This window comes from Daldinia decipiens, assembly GCF_022478715.1.
Source record: "Daldinia decipiens strain CBS 113046 unplaced genomic scaffold F4813scaffold_47, whole genome shotgun sequence".
In the NCBI taxonomy this organism is placed as follows: Eukaryota; Fungi; Ascomycota; class Sordariomycetes; order Xylariales; family Hypoxylaceae; genus Daldinia; species Daldinia decipiens.
In genome coordinates this window covers 107,056-121,271 of record NW_026054590.1, presented here as the reverse complement: position 1 = coordinate 121,271, position 14,216 = coordinate 107,056, and the positions used below count along the sequence as shown (strand labels likewise).

General features: G+C 32.7%; 3 protein-coding genes across 3 annotated transcripts; all 3 read right to left on the bottom strand.

Moving 5' to 3' along the window:
* Positions 1–370: 370 nt before the first annotated feature.
* F4813DRAFT_383250 (uncharacterized protein) lies at positions 371–3,819 on the bottom strand (the record flags this gene model as incomplete). The annotated part of the gene is made up of 3 exons (XM_049245921.1): positions 371–861; positions 909–1,333; positions 1,787–3,819. The coding sequence occupies 3 exons, from the start codon at positions 3,817–3,819 to the stop codon at positions 371–373; spliced, it is 2,949 nt and encodes a 982-aa protein (XP_049095436.1).
* A 1,670-nt stretch (positions 3,820–5,489) lies between these two features.
* Positions 5,490–7,004, bottom strand: F4813DRAFT_399857 (uncharacterized protein; the record flags this gene model as incomplete). Its single annotated transcript, XM_049248208.1, has 2 exons — positions 5,490–6,124; positions 6,194–7,004. The coding sequence occupies 2 exons, from the start codon at positions 7,002–7,004 to the stop codon at positions 5,490–5,492; spliced, it is 1,446 nt and encodes a 481-aa protein (XP_049095435.1).
* An 86-nt stretch (positions 7,005–7,090) lies between these two features.
* Positions 7,091–7,663, bottom strand: F4813DRAFT_399849 (uncharacterized protein; the record flags this gene model as incomplete). Its single annotated transcript, XM_049248207.1, has 1 exon — positions 7,091–7,663. A coding segment is annotated over one exon (573 nt), but the record flags the coding sequence as incomplete, so codon positions are not given.
* Between the last annotated feature and the right edge of the window lie 6,553 nt (positions 7,664–14,216).

The following is a 14,216-nucleotide window of genomic DNA, read 5'->3' as shown; positions in this document are numbered from 1 at the left end:
GATACCGAGCCAAAGTCTAAGTCGGTTAGCCCTATTATGCGTATCATGATTTGCGTCTCACCATGGTAGTCGTGTCTAGAGTCCGAACATATGTCCGGCGACCATATGCCTAAGTGTATTGAAGATGGTGGATGGACTTGTATTGGTTAATGAGCCTACGACTTCCAACTTTGGTTGGGTAAATATTGTGTACACTGTGAAAGTATCGCCAGGTTTATATCACAAGTGATAAAGGGCTTGGGCGGATGAGGACTCAATAAGAATCATAGTGATCCTCCGTCACATATTAGAATAGTATATGTAGCCCAATCTATCAAAAAGTAATTTCGTCTTAGATCACCCCATGATCTGCACTACTATGATCTAACCCCTAATTTGTATCATAAGGTAGATTTCTCAATTTCTCCTTGAAAATTCCCTCTACTAATCTCCAACACCTCTCCTGGAGTCCCTCATCCTTGGCCTGATTGCTAACATCCGAAACTTTCCTATCTGGTATGATATACTGTCCATCGATATTCCCCTCCGCGACGGCATCGCTCGTTGCTGCGAACAATATGGGTTGACACCCTTCCTCAACCGGCTCCTTCATGAACGGCCTTGCGGCCTGAATAGGTATACTGCCGACGGCTCTGTATGCGTCAAGAGCCTGATCTGGCTGATCTGTATTCACGCCGCCAGGGTGCGTAGCATTAATCCATGGCCCCATCCCAGGCGCGAGACCTAGCTCGCCACGCTGCTTGCGTCGATTGAATGCCCTGCATAGTAGCACCTGCGCAAGTTTAGAGCGCGAGTATAGTTTAGTAGGCCCAATATCCTGGTTTATCTCCGCGACGTCCCTAAACTCGACACCGCTGGTGCCTATGCGGTGCATCTCAGAAGATTGTGGAAGCATAGTCGGCTGTTACGTGTTGCGATAAGTTTCGGAAGCAAAACTCGCGCGAGGTGGTGTTGTGCGATCACGTTGACTTGCATATGGCTGTCAGGAGCGTCCTTAGTCTCGTTGTATTTCCCAACACCGAGCCCGGCATTGAGAACAAGATCATCTAGACGATCAAGTTTCGATGCTAAGTTTCGCGCTACCTCATCCGTATGCCTAAGATCCTCGAGCTCGCACTTGATAAATTCGACACGTGAGACATCGCCATAATTTTTGAGATCCTCTTCGGCTTCAGTTAGGTGCTCCTCTTTCTTTCCGAGAAGATACAGCTTTGCGGGACCGTGCTGCAGGATATGTGCCGATATTCCATACTCGATGCCCGCGCTGCCGCCTGTCACTACGAAGACCTTCTCGCTCAGGTTTGGCACGTCGGTGTTGGGGTCGAATGTGTTGCTTGAACCGAACATTATCGTAAGATGAGATAGTAATATTAGGGTTATAGAAAATGCTAAATGGATACTGGACTATGTAACCTACACACTCTTCGTTCGACGATGTCGTGATCTTTATGGTTTGCTAGTAAATCCATGACGTCAGGGTAACGTCGCTCGACAAGATGATCAGAACCCAGGAAGTTATATAGAACATGACAATGATCTCAACCGAGACAAATAATCTCAGTCATAGAAGGATGTCAGGTTGGATGATGTCTAGAACGTTAGTTACTGACGTAGTTCTTAAGTAGAGCGTTTAAAGTAACGATGATCATACAGACGAGGGGTTATGATAGGAGAATCTTATGATGATTCTCAGTATGTAGCAATGGTACGGTAATGATGTTTATATCTTATTCATCTATATGTAAAGGAGAATGACTACCTATATTTATTCCATGAGCTGTCTCACTTCTTGACCTGGCACTCCTTGGTGATGGAAATAGTCGGGTCGGATTCAGAAGTAGCTGTTAATCTAACAACTGCACTATTCACGGCCTCTACTGCAGCACCAACAGCTACATTGACCGTACTCGACGAGCCGAATTTAGCAGTTGTCAGCGCGTTTGGTACCTCGACACGCCACCCCTCGCCATCTACCTCGGCGCTGAGTCGATATATATCTGAGTTCAGATATGCGGACAGATCTTGGGGATGCGCCGCGTTATTGTCCGCGTATGTGCCAGAATTGGTTAAGCGGAACGCGCATGTCACCCCATTAACGCTGGCCCTAGCTCTCGGTCCCTCTGCAATTCGACCCTCACTTAGATCCACGCTGTGGGTGCTAGGCCCGCTACCGTCAAGCGATCGTACACCCACAGTGTAGTGAAGGATGCCAACGTTGTCGCGACGGATGTTAATGATGTAGAAATGCAACCGATTCGCTTCGTCGGTGTATTCATACTCACTACCCGATCGTGTGCCTGCATGGAACAACGCATCGGCTAGTTGGCGATAGTCGCCAATGGTCAGCTTGGAGGCTGTGCCATCGGGTCGGTAGAAGTCAATGACATCGATGTCCTGCGGGTTGGCATCGATTGTCCACTGGAAAGGAGCACTATCAACATCCTTAGTCTTGCTGATCATGACTCCCGAGTCAGGAGTAAACGAGTCGGCACCCATTCTGTCAATGACTTCGATATCGTAGTTGTTGTAACGGCCACCATCGCAAAGAGCATCGGTGCTGATGTTGCAGAATGGAGAAAGATCTTTGCCTAGAATGACGCGCAAACCTAACAATTCCCCTTCTCCTGGATTGATGCATCTCGCGGTGATCTCAGCAACTACGGGGCCAGAGCTGGATAAAGCCTCACGCGAGACCGCAAGCACGCTCGAGTTGTCAGCTAGATTAATGCGCAGCTTATCCGAAACGGTATGAAGGGAGCCCAAGCTTCCGCCAAGAGTTGCTGGAATCTGCCATCGTGTGTGCGGGCCGCCCGGACCATTGAAGCTGCCTCGGGATAACATCGACCAAGGGCCCGTGTAAGCGCGACGCGGCGGGTCGCTATACGGGTTGTTATAATTATCGCCGATACCTAGCAAGTGAGTTAATTCGTGGGCGTAGGTAGACATCCCCGAGCTTTCTCCCTGCGTGGACGAGCCGCCGCCCGCATTTGGCCAGATTACGCTCGCCGCCTGCCAAGATGTCCAATTCACGTATCTCGTTGCGGCATAATTGGGGAGACTGTCATCACCCGGAGGCCCGAACTCGTCTGGCACGTCCTCAGGAGTGAGGAATTTCATCTCGCCAAACTCTTGCCATGTGGAAGATTCATCTTGACCAGCCGAGAGAATGAAGACTAGCTCAAAGGAATCGGCGGTGTCGCTACCTACGTCGGCACGCCAGGCTCCTAGAGCGTCTGTTCGCAGGTCTATAGAACACGGCCCTTCAGATGGACAAGCACCCTCGTTGAATCCGCCCCGCTCATCATCAATACCATACTGATATGAACGGCTGGGCAGTTGATAAGCACCAAAAGCTGTCAAATCCACTCCAAATCGCCCACCTGAATCCTCCATCCAATACTCATGGAGAGTGTGATTGTGATTGAGGTCGCTGGGCTTGTTTAGAAAATCACGATAAAAGGCCGGGACCTCCGTACGGTCGAGACCAGATACGATTAGCTGCGGGTTGCCGAAAACGGTCGAGTTTGGCGCCCGCGTAATGACGAAGGGCTCGTCCGGGTAGTCAACGGCCACGAGAGCAATATTGAAATTTCGAACGGAACCTTTACGGCTTGGATCAGACCAGGACGTCCCCGGAGGTGTTTTGTAATCTGCCCAGGTCATGTTATCGGGATTTACCCAATTCTGCGGATCCAACACCTTGAACGGATCGCTCTGTAGAGTATACGGTGCAGCCCATGTATGACCCGACAGGACAGCGCTGACCAAGACGGTCATAGAGACCGCCTGGCGGCATTTACCAGCTTTCTTAAGTTGCATTGTCTATATGACGCTGGGCTAGTATCTTCGCGCCCTCAATGATGAAGGACGTGAGGGAAGGGGATTAAAAGATAAGACCCTGATTTTCGGGGCATGGCAGGTATTAATGCAACTGCGGTGAGCACGACATAAGGTACGCTCACGTCGATCGTATTCGCTGATCGTAAAATGGCTTGGCGCGTTGATGGGGACCTCATAGTGTCACCGTAGGTACCTATATTCAGCCCGGCAATCCGATCAACCATCTAGCCTTGTTCCACTACTGTGGTCAAATACTAGAGAGAAACCCCGAAATTAACTAGAATATTTTGGCTCTTATCACTGCTACCTGCTGTATTAGGTAGGTAGACAAGGTGCTCATAGACTTGGCGAAGATAGGGGCATTTGGCTCCGAGCGACACCACAATTAAATGCGGAGAACCTGGCTAATATATCATCGAGGTTGAGACGCCCAAATACGTCGATATTTGTCGGATTTCTAGACATTTTCAGATTGATTCTGGGAATAGTTGAATAACTATATCAAGCAACTCATTTATGAGTCCCTTTTGCGTGGGATAGGAGTTTTGCGCTGGCTCTTGAATTGGTATATTCTGTAATACGAAAGAGACGCATCATTAGCGAAGCAAACACTCAAGGAAATTATGCCAACTGTGCGATGAAAGTCACGAGATAGACGACTCTTTACTGGCCATCTCGATTGATATAATTAAGGAGTCCCGTGGAGACGTGGACCGACAACTTTCTATGCAAGCACACAATAGTTTTTTTTAAACCCCATGGAATTCCACCCGATAAGAATTCTAACAAGTTTAGAATCATGATATAAACAATATTAACAGTTTAACAGTTAACAGGAAGGATACAACTATAGGCCTACGCCCGAATATCTTTGGCGTCCCACTGCTTCCGGCTGAGGTTGGCGTAGGGCTGATTGACCGAGCCGTCGATGTTGGATGGTCTGTATTGGTAACAGAGCCAAATGTTGGGGTACTGGGGAAAGCTATTTCTAAAGCAATTGTCTCAGGGGTCTGTCTTGTGGTTACTGGTTGAAGTACCGGTCTCGACGAGTGACCTAACCTGGACAGAATACCAGCCTGGTCCGGTACGCTAGATGTTGCTTTCTAGCCACCGGCATCAAACTCGGTGCCGGTAGTGATAGCTGGTGGTACACTCTGCTGTGCTAAGTAACAGCCTTCGATATTTGCGGTCTTGGTGCGCGAGCCGAAGTCTGGATCTTTCATGGTAATGATACAGCAGGCAGTCTGCGCGTGAGAAGCCGACACGCAGCCCTGGCAATGGCGCCGACCGCTATTTAGCCTGACTGCACCATTTTCGGCATCCTGCTGAGTGGCGGACTCGGAGTGTAAACGAAGCATATTTAGCTCTGGGAAACTAACTTGGTTTAAAAGTTTCTAATGTCAAGATAAGTCCCTGTTATATCTGATCAATTCTGACAATACTCATTGGTCATGGGAAAGGAGCATAGGAGTGAACTTAGCTTACAGAAAACTGAAAGCGATACCTAACTGAAATGGCTTCTTTTCATCCATGTTTCTCATCTGAGAGATTTTCCTATGCCTGTGTGCATCTTCAAAGGCGAGTCACTTTCTTGGTAAAGTGAAATGAATAGATGACTCGTGTTATCGCCGGCTGGGAATACCATCCAATCAGTCAATGGGACTGATCTGTTGAACTAGCTCGGCTTTCTTCCTCTCTACCATTTTAACAATCTTGTGGTTCAAACCGAGCCTATTTCCACCTACATCTCTAAGCGCCACAAGGATACTGTCGCATAATCTTAACGCACCCGCGGGTTTACCCTGCTTGTCTAAGCATTTGACCTGGAACCACATTGCGACCATCCGATCCGGATGGTCGCCATCCTCATCTGTGAACAATTTGCATCGCGCTTTCTGCGTGACTAGATTGAATATTTGCTCCGCTTCCTCGTATTGGTTAAGCTCTACGAGTATGTTGGTGTAGTGTGTCTTTGCGGCTATTACTGCGATGTGATCTTCTCCATGATTTCGTATGGCAATTTTTAAGTTATCGTCCATGATCTTCTTCGCTTCTTCGTGTTTCCCTAATGAAGATTTCAATCGAGCTAAATGTAATATTGCAAGGAGAGTGAAGGGGTGTTCCTCCCCTAGGGTCTCCTGGCGTTGCTTGGTGATGAAGTTTAAGTGATCGTGGCTCTGAAGAAGCTGCTGCGGTGATGCCTTGGCGGAGTGTTCATCATCGTATCGTAGATAACTTGTCGCTAGGTCCTGAAGGAACCACAGTGTTTCCGCATCGGTCTCATCTAGAAGTTCCTTCATGTTTTACCAGGCCATCTGTAGCCGCCCTGTAGCTTTGTCGTAATCCATATTACGATAGTCCACGGCAGCACAGTTCCGAATTGCTTTCAATGTTTTTTCGTGTTTTGGTCCATACACCTCGCTAAGTCTTTCCACGTTTTTCTCGTGTATGCTAAGAGCTTCTGCCCATCGACCTTTAAAACAAAGTGTCATCCCTAATATTTCTGTCACTTCTAATGTCAATGGGTGGTCTTCGCCTAACGAAGTTACGCATAACTGACGAGCACGGTGCTGCAACTTGGTCGCTTCATCTATCATTGTCGACAATCGGAGGGTCTCTGAAAGGAATAGAGTGAGTCTGATAGGGAACTGGTGATCCTCCCCAAGCTGCTGGATAATCCACTCTCTCGTTTTGGATTGAAGTTCTCTAGCCTCTCGGTACAAACCGCAGTCGTAGTACATGCGGCTTAAGCGTCCCGACTCGTCAGCTTGTACCCTACGGAAATCACCATCTGCTTTCCGCCAACTTGACTTCCTAGGATCTTGGTATTCTATTATAATCCCTCTAATCTCCTCTCGGCGTTCGCGAATGTAGAGAGCATGGGGAAGGGGCTCGCGTCTCATTTGCCTCTCAATCTCCGTCTCTCCAAGAGGAGGCAGAGGAATACTCCTTGCCAAAGTGGTCGCCGCGACTTGACACCAGAGTGATTGCTCTGATATCGATATTTCGGGGCGCTCCCTAAGCCACTTATGAACCAGCGGGTGCATACTGTACCGGCCAATTTCAAGTCTATCTTGTCTTATAATGAGTGATCGCCCCGTGACAATACTTAGTGCTTTAGTAAGCCGAATGCGCACCTCGCCTTCGAAAGCAGCTTGGGACATGCTATTCGGCTTCCTCAATGCCGCGGGTAGAGGTAGGGGAGTCCAAAAGTATTCTCGCTTCAGCCAAAATGCTGCCTCCCGGAGGATCATGGATAGTGGTCGATTGCATCCTGGAACTCTTGTTCCGGCTTTTTCAACGAGTCGTATAAGATCTCGTAGGATGAGAAAACGTTCATGCTTTTGTCGAGATATGACTTAGAGTTCGATCGACTCCTGTTTTGATGGCGGTAATCACGACGGATCTTATTGATATATTTGTTATAAGTATTCAGATATCCTTTCCAGTCGGAAATGCCTTCCAGAATAGCCCTGGCTGCATGTACTAAAGCTAACGGTAAGAAACCCAACGCATCACAAATGGTAGTCGCGTAGTCCATGACTGCCTTGGACCATGGGCTCGGCTCCTCCGCTGCCTTGAGGATAAATTCATTAGCCTCCGTTTTCTCCATGGGATGCAGTTCCAAGTATCTTTCGCCGACGGTACCGTATCTCTTATGGGCTGGGTTGCGGGATGTGATTAATATGTATCCCTTTTCTCCCGGCGGTAGCATGTCTTGAAGTTGAATTTGTTCTTCATCAACATTATTAATGATAAGTAACCACGGAAGAGTGTGAGTGGTTAGCCAATTTTTAGCAGCCTTTTCGTTTGGCCCAACTCCACCAATGGCTGCAATCTCGGCATAGCTACTAAATACCCTATCCTTATTGTTACCATCAATGAAAACACCTTCCCTTTAATTTATTACTTCTTAATACCTACTATTAATACGTCAAGGCAACCTAACCTATAACTTATTAATAGCTCTATTTATCAAACTTAAATACCAAACCGGATTGGTATAAACTGTAATAATTAACACCTAACCTTTTATAATACCTTATAAAAAAAACCCAACTATTTAAACCCTTATTAATAATACTTCTCCAACATTAGAAGAAATTTATTATATGCTTATATAACCCTTTAAAAAAAAACGTTTAATAAATTTTTAAATAAAGATATTACTTTTAAATTTAAGAAATTAGAGAAAGTTTCCAATTATTCGAAAAATAACTTAAAACCGGTATAATAAAAAATCTACCGCTTTAATCTCCGTTTAATATAATAATAACGGCGGTATAATAACTAACGTTTTATTTACCGCCTTTATTAAAATTAATTATAAAATAAATAATTAATATAAAATATTAATATTAATAGTTAAATTTTTAAATAATATGGTATTTTTATGTATAGAAGATAAATATTTTATAACTTTAAAAATTATATAACATTTTTTAATTTATTTATATTTAATAATATTTGTTAAAATTTTTTTTTAATTTTATAATTTTTTACGTAAATATTTAAAATATAAATTTTTAATTAAACATATTATTAAATAATGTTTTTAAATTTTTAGAAATTAAAAATTTTATTTTAAAATTGGATAAATTAATTAATATATATGTTATAGTTTTAAAAAGTAATAATATAATAATATTATTAGTTATTTTAAATATAATTTTAAATTTAAAAAATTTAATTTTAAGTATATAAAAAGAGGATATTTACTTTTTAACTTATTTATTTATAAATAGGTTAAGTTAGGTTAAAATATAAACCAATTATATTTTTAAAAATGTTATTTGTAAAGAATTAAAATTTTTTTTAGTAAATATTTTAAATATTTATAAAATTGTTATAAATTTTATTATTAGGTTTAAAAATAAAGAAATTAGATAGAAATTTTTCAATAATAAAGATATTATTGAATGGGTTATTAATGTGGAATGTATTAAATCTTTAATTAAATGGTTTAATTATATTATTTTTAAATATTTATTTATATTATATATCTTCGATAAAGAAATTATTAGTATAAATAAAATTATTAAAAAAAGGTAAAAGCTTAAATAGGCGTTATTTTAATTAATATACGCCTTTTTAAACGGGGCGTTGGATCTTTAAAAAAAACTTAAATAATTTTCTTTTTAATTAAAATTAAACCTTTTAGATTTTTCGGTAATAACGTTTTATTTTACTTAATTAAAAAGAAAGTTTAAGTTATTAAATATAATTTGAGATATTAAGGTTAATATTTAAATAAATATTGTTTAAAAATAGTTAAATGTAATAATTGTAACGATTAATTAATAATTAAATATATTTTATTATATATAAAATTATTGTGTTATGTTAATTATTATAAATTTTAATTAGCAGATTATAAAGATTGTTTAATTAAATTAATAAAAAAAATTATATATTAATATATCTTTTTAAACGTAAATTTGGTAAAATATGAGTTGTAGGGATAAGGTTATATAAAAAAATTAATCTTTTTTTAATAGATTTCATGACGGATTAAGCGTTTATTTAACGGTAAATTTAAACTATAATTACAAATAATTTAATTTTTAAACTAAGAATATAAAGGTTATAAAATAATTTTAAAGTTGTTAGATTTATAAACCAATTTAATATTAGTTTATATTTAAACGTTAAATTTAATATGTAATTTAATATAACTTTTTAAACTATTAAATAATTTAATAAAAGGAAGGATTTTATAAATAAAATAATATTAAATAAAGATATAATTATAAAAGAAGTTATAATAGAAGAATAGTCCTTAAAACTTAATAACTGTTTAAAAAAAAGCGGTATAATAGATATAAATTATATTTATGTTTATATTTATAAAATCTTCGAAAACAAGCAAGTAATGTAAACGCCGCAGTTAAATATTATAGTTTAAAATATTATATATAATATAAATTAATGTTGGTAAAAGTAATTTAATAAATTTAATTTTTTTAATAATTTATAATAAATAAAATATTAATATAATTATAATATAAAAATTATAAATATTAATGAATGGTAAAGATATTTATAAAGTTAAAGGTTATATAAATTATAAAACCTTTTCGGTTATTCATTTTTAAGGGTTAAATAAAAATCGCTTTAAAATAGTAACTTATATTTAGAAATTATTTAAAATTAAAACCTAGTAAACCTTTTCTAAGGTTTCAAAAGATATTATATAAGTAAAAATTAATAAATTAATTTTTGTAAATATATACTAATAATTAAAAAAGTTTAAAAAAATAGGGATAATCGATACCCTTTTAAAATATACACTGTTACGCGTATATGTAATAATAAGTAATTTTAACGTAAAAAATGCAATATGGTAATCAAGATATATAAAATACTTAAATAGCGGTAATAAAATAATATAATAAGTTATTACGTATAAATTTTCTTATATAAGAAAAATTGGTAAAGTTATATATAAATTAAATAACGTTTTAAACTTAACCTTTTTAAATATTTTTTTTATAAAGGTAATAATAAATAATATTTTCTACCCCGGGGCAAACCATATTATAATACTTATAATAATCTTAATAAAAAAAAATATATCCCTTAATTAAATTAAATTAACCATTTTTAAAGATAAACTAAAAAATTTTATTAATATAATAGGTATAAAAACCGTATCCTTACCAATTATTATAAATACCTTAATAATAGAAAAAATCGATTAAACCATTTAAAAAATCATAAATTTATTAGATATTATCTTAAAAACAATTAGTAAACTTATTAAAACCAATAATTTTAATGTAATATAATAAATTTTAAAATATAAAAAAATCTTAAAAAAATTAAAAATAACTTAACATACATAAAATACTTTAAATTACTTAATAAAATATAAAATATTTAAGGCTAAAGTTAAGAAAATTAAGAAATTATATTAGTAAAAAATTATAAATAAAATTAATTTATAAATTAATATAAATTATAATTAAATATATTTTTACTACTTTTAATAATTAATAATATAATAGTAAAATTTATAGTAAATAAAGTTTAAACGTTTTAAAAAATTATTTTAAAAAGATTTTTAATTAAAAATAATTTAAATTATAACTTTTTAAAAACCTATTATAAATTAAGATTAAAATCTACGTTATTATAAAATTTTTATATATCCCCGAAAAAATTTAAAATAATTATAATTTTTATTAAAAATATAACGTTTAGAATAAATAATATATTAATATAATTATTTAACATAATATAAATATACATTTTAAAATTAATAAAATAATTTTTTTAAATTTACCTAAGAATTAAATATTACCTTAAACCTTTTAAAATAATTAAAATAATAATATTTAAGAAAATTAAGAAAAAAAATTATATTAACATTAGGTTATAAAAACCAATTGCTTTCTTATTATATTTCGATAAAGGCTTTAAAAAAATAATAATAAAATAAATAGTTAATATTACTTTAAATTATAAAATTATTAACCATTAATAAACCAAAGCGTTTCTTAAACGTTTAATTATAAATTTAATTATATATTTAATTTATAAAATTAAATATATTTTAAAATTGAAGAAATTTAAAATCTTTATTATAATAAATATTATAAACACTTTTAATTTAATATTTCGTAAACGCTTAATATTACATATAATATAATATAGTTAGTTTTAAAACCTTTTAAAATTAATAATAATTTTTTTAAAAAATTAAATAATTAAAATCTGATTAAAAGATTATATTATAAAAAAATTTAAATTAAATTATAATTTTTTATAAAGTTTACTTTTATCCCTTATTTTATTTTTATTATATATGGTCAAATTATTTAAATAAAATACTACGCTTTATTTTAATTATATAAATAATATAATATTTTATAAAATAAATTTTAATTAAAAAATTATTATTAAATAAATTAATAAAAACATTATTTAAATCTTTTAATAAAAATCTAAAAATAAAATTAAATTTAATTTAAAAAAATATAAATTTATATATTTTTTAAAAAATAAAAATAATTACGTCTTAAAAATTAAAACCTTAAACTTTAATTTTATTATATAATAAATATAAATATTGAACTGGTGCTAGTGTATCAGGTGACCTTGATCCTGATCATGTGATCATATTCTTAGTATAAGTACCATTTATGGTCGCACACACCCATTTTACATAATATCATCCACTTTTAATACAAGTCATTCCTTTTCTTTCATCAGTCATCATTTAAAAGTCCTTGAGATCAGGTCTAATAAGGCTTGATCCAAGGCCAAAACGTTTAAGTCTTGTTTAATATTTATTTTTAAATAATTAAATATTTAATTTAATTAATAATTAATTTTTAATAAATATATAAATAAAAAAATAATGTAAATATACGTTATAGTAAAATATATTAAAGATTTATCCAATATTATTTATAATCTTCCTTTAAACTCCCTTAAAAAAATTATTATATTATATATTATATCGGTTTTAATATACGCCGCGGAAATATAATGAACAGGAGTTGGTATCTCTTACAGAATATAGCATATCACTTCAACGTTTAGATCCTCGTAAAAGGCCTTAAACAGCTGATAATAACACTATATTTTAGAAAAACTATAAGAATTTATTAATCGGATAAAATATATAAAATAAATACGCAAAATAGAACTATAAGTTATAAATATAAGAAAATAACAAATATATCTATATTAAATGCATAACTAAATAGTAATAATTGTAGCTATTTAATCAGAAGAATACAACAAATATTAAACCTTTATATGGCTTGTAACCTAAGATTACATAATAATACCCTTGCTCTTGGCGATGTGGCACCATACCAGTTTAATAATATCTTAAATTTAAAAAAATCTTTACAAATAATTTATAAACTAACAAATAAAAGATTAATACGCTTATTAAAAATATCTTTATTAAAATAAATAAAATATTTAAAATAATAATAAAAGTTATTTTTTTAATATAAAAAATAATCCTAATTTTATACCTTTATAAAAATTCTAATATACTTATAATAATTATAATATTTTAAAAATATTATTTATAATTTACTTTTAAACTTAAAATAATTAATTATTAATATCCCCTAATTTTTAAATTAAAATTAATATTTATATTTAAAAATAAAAGTATTAAAAATTTTTAAAAAAATAAAATAAAATTTTAAATAATAATAAAACTACTTCTAAACTTCTTAAAATCCAAATTCTTATTTCCCCGCTATGCGTTAAATTCCTAATAATATATAATAGAAAAAAATAAAAAAAAAGTTATTAAAAAATTTAAAATATAATATAATTAACTTTTAAACACATATATAATCGTTTTTTTAAATAATTTAAAAGTTAAAAACGGTAATATAAATTATAATTATGTAATATACTAAAAATATAAAAAAATTACCTATAAATAAAAATATTTAAATATTGCGAAAATATTTAATAATAAAATAAAAAGCGTAAAGTATAACCTTAAATATGTTATAAAAATCTATTAAAATAACGTAATATATGTTTATTTTAATAATATATTAATAATATAAAATTTTAAAAAAAATCCAATTAAAAATTTTTAATAAATTTTTATAAAATTCTATAATATTATAATAATATTTAACGTTAAAATTTGGTAATTACTTAAATATATAAATATTAAAAATAATAAAAAAACCAACGCTTTTATAAAAGAAAATGCTGTTTTATTTAAACCTTTTATAAATATATTAACTATATTAGTAAAGATAAAAAAAATAATAAAAAAATTATTAATAAACTTTTTAAGAATTAATGGATTAAATAAAATTAAGTATTAAATAATAATATATAAATATATATATATTTTTAGTTTAAAACCAAAATAACCTACCCACTTAAATTTAAAATCTTTTTAAAAACTTAATTATATTATTTTTTAGCAATAAAAATAAAATATAATAATTTTTATTAATATTATACTAAATTTGTATATTAAAATTACGTTAATTGTTTATGTAATAAAATTAAAACTTTATAATATTTAATATATTATAAAAAAACGGTAGTTATAAAAAAAAAATAATTAATAATTAAATTAAAACCTTTAATATAAAAAAATTATTAATAATAACTTTTAAATAATTTAATATAATTTGATAAATTCTTTAAAAATATACGATTTTTTAAAAAAATTTATTACTAATATAAAAGCCGAAAAAATTTTATTAAAACTTATAAGTAAATATTGAACAAGACTTAGACGTCTTGGCCTTGGATCAAGCCCTATTAGACCTGATATCAAGGACTTTTAGATGATGAAACTGATGATGAAAAGGAATGACTTGTATTAAAAGTAGATGATACTATGTAAAATGGATGTGTGCGACCATAAATGG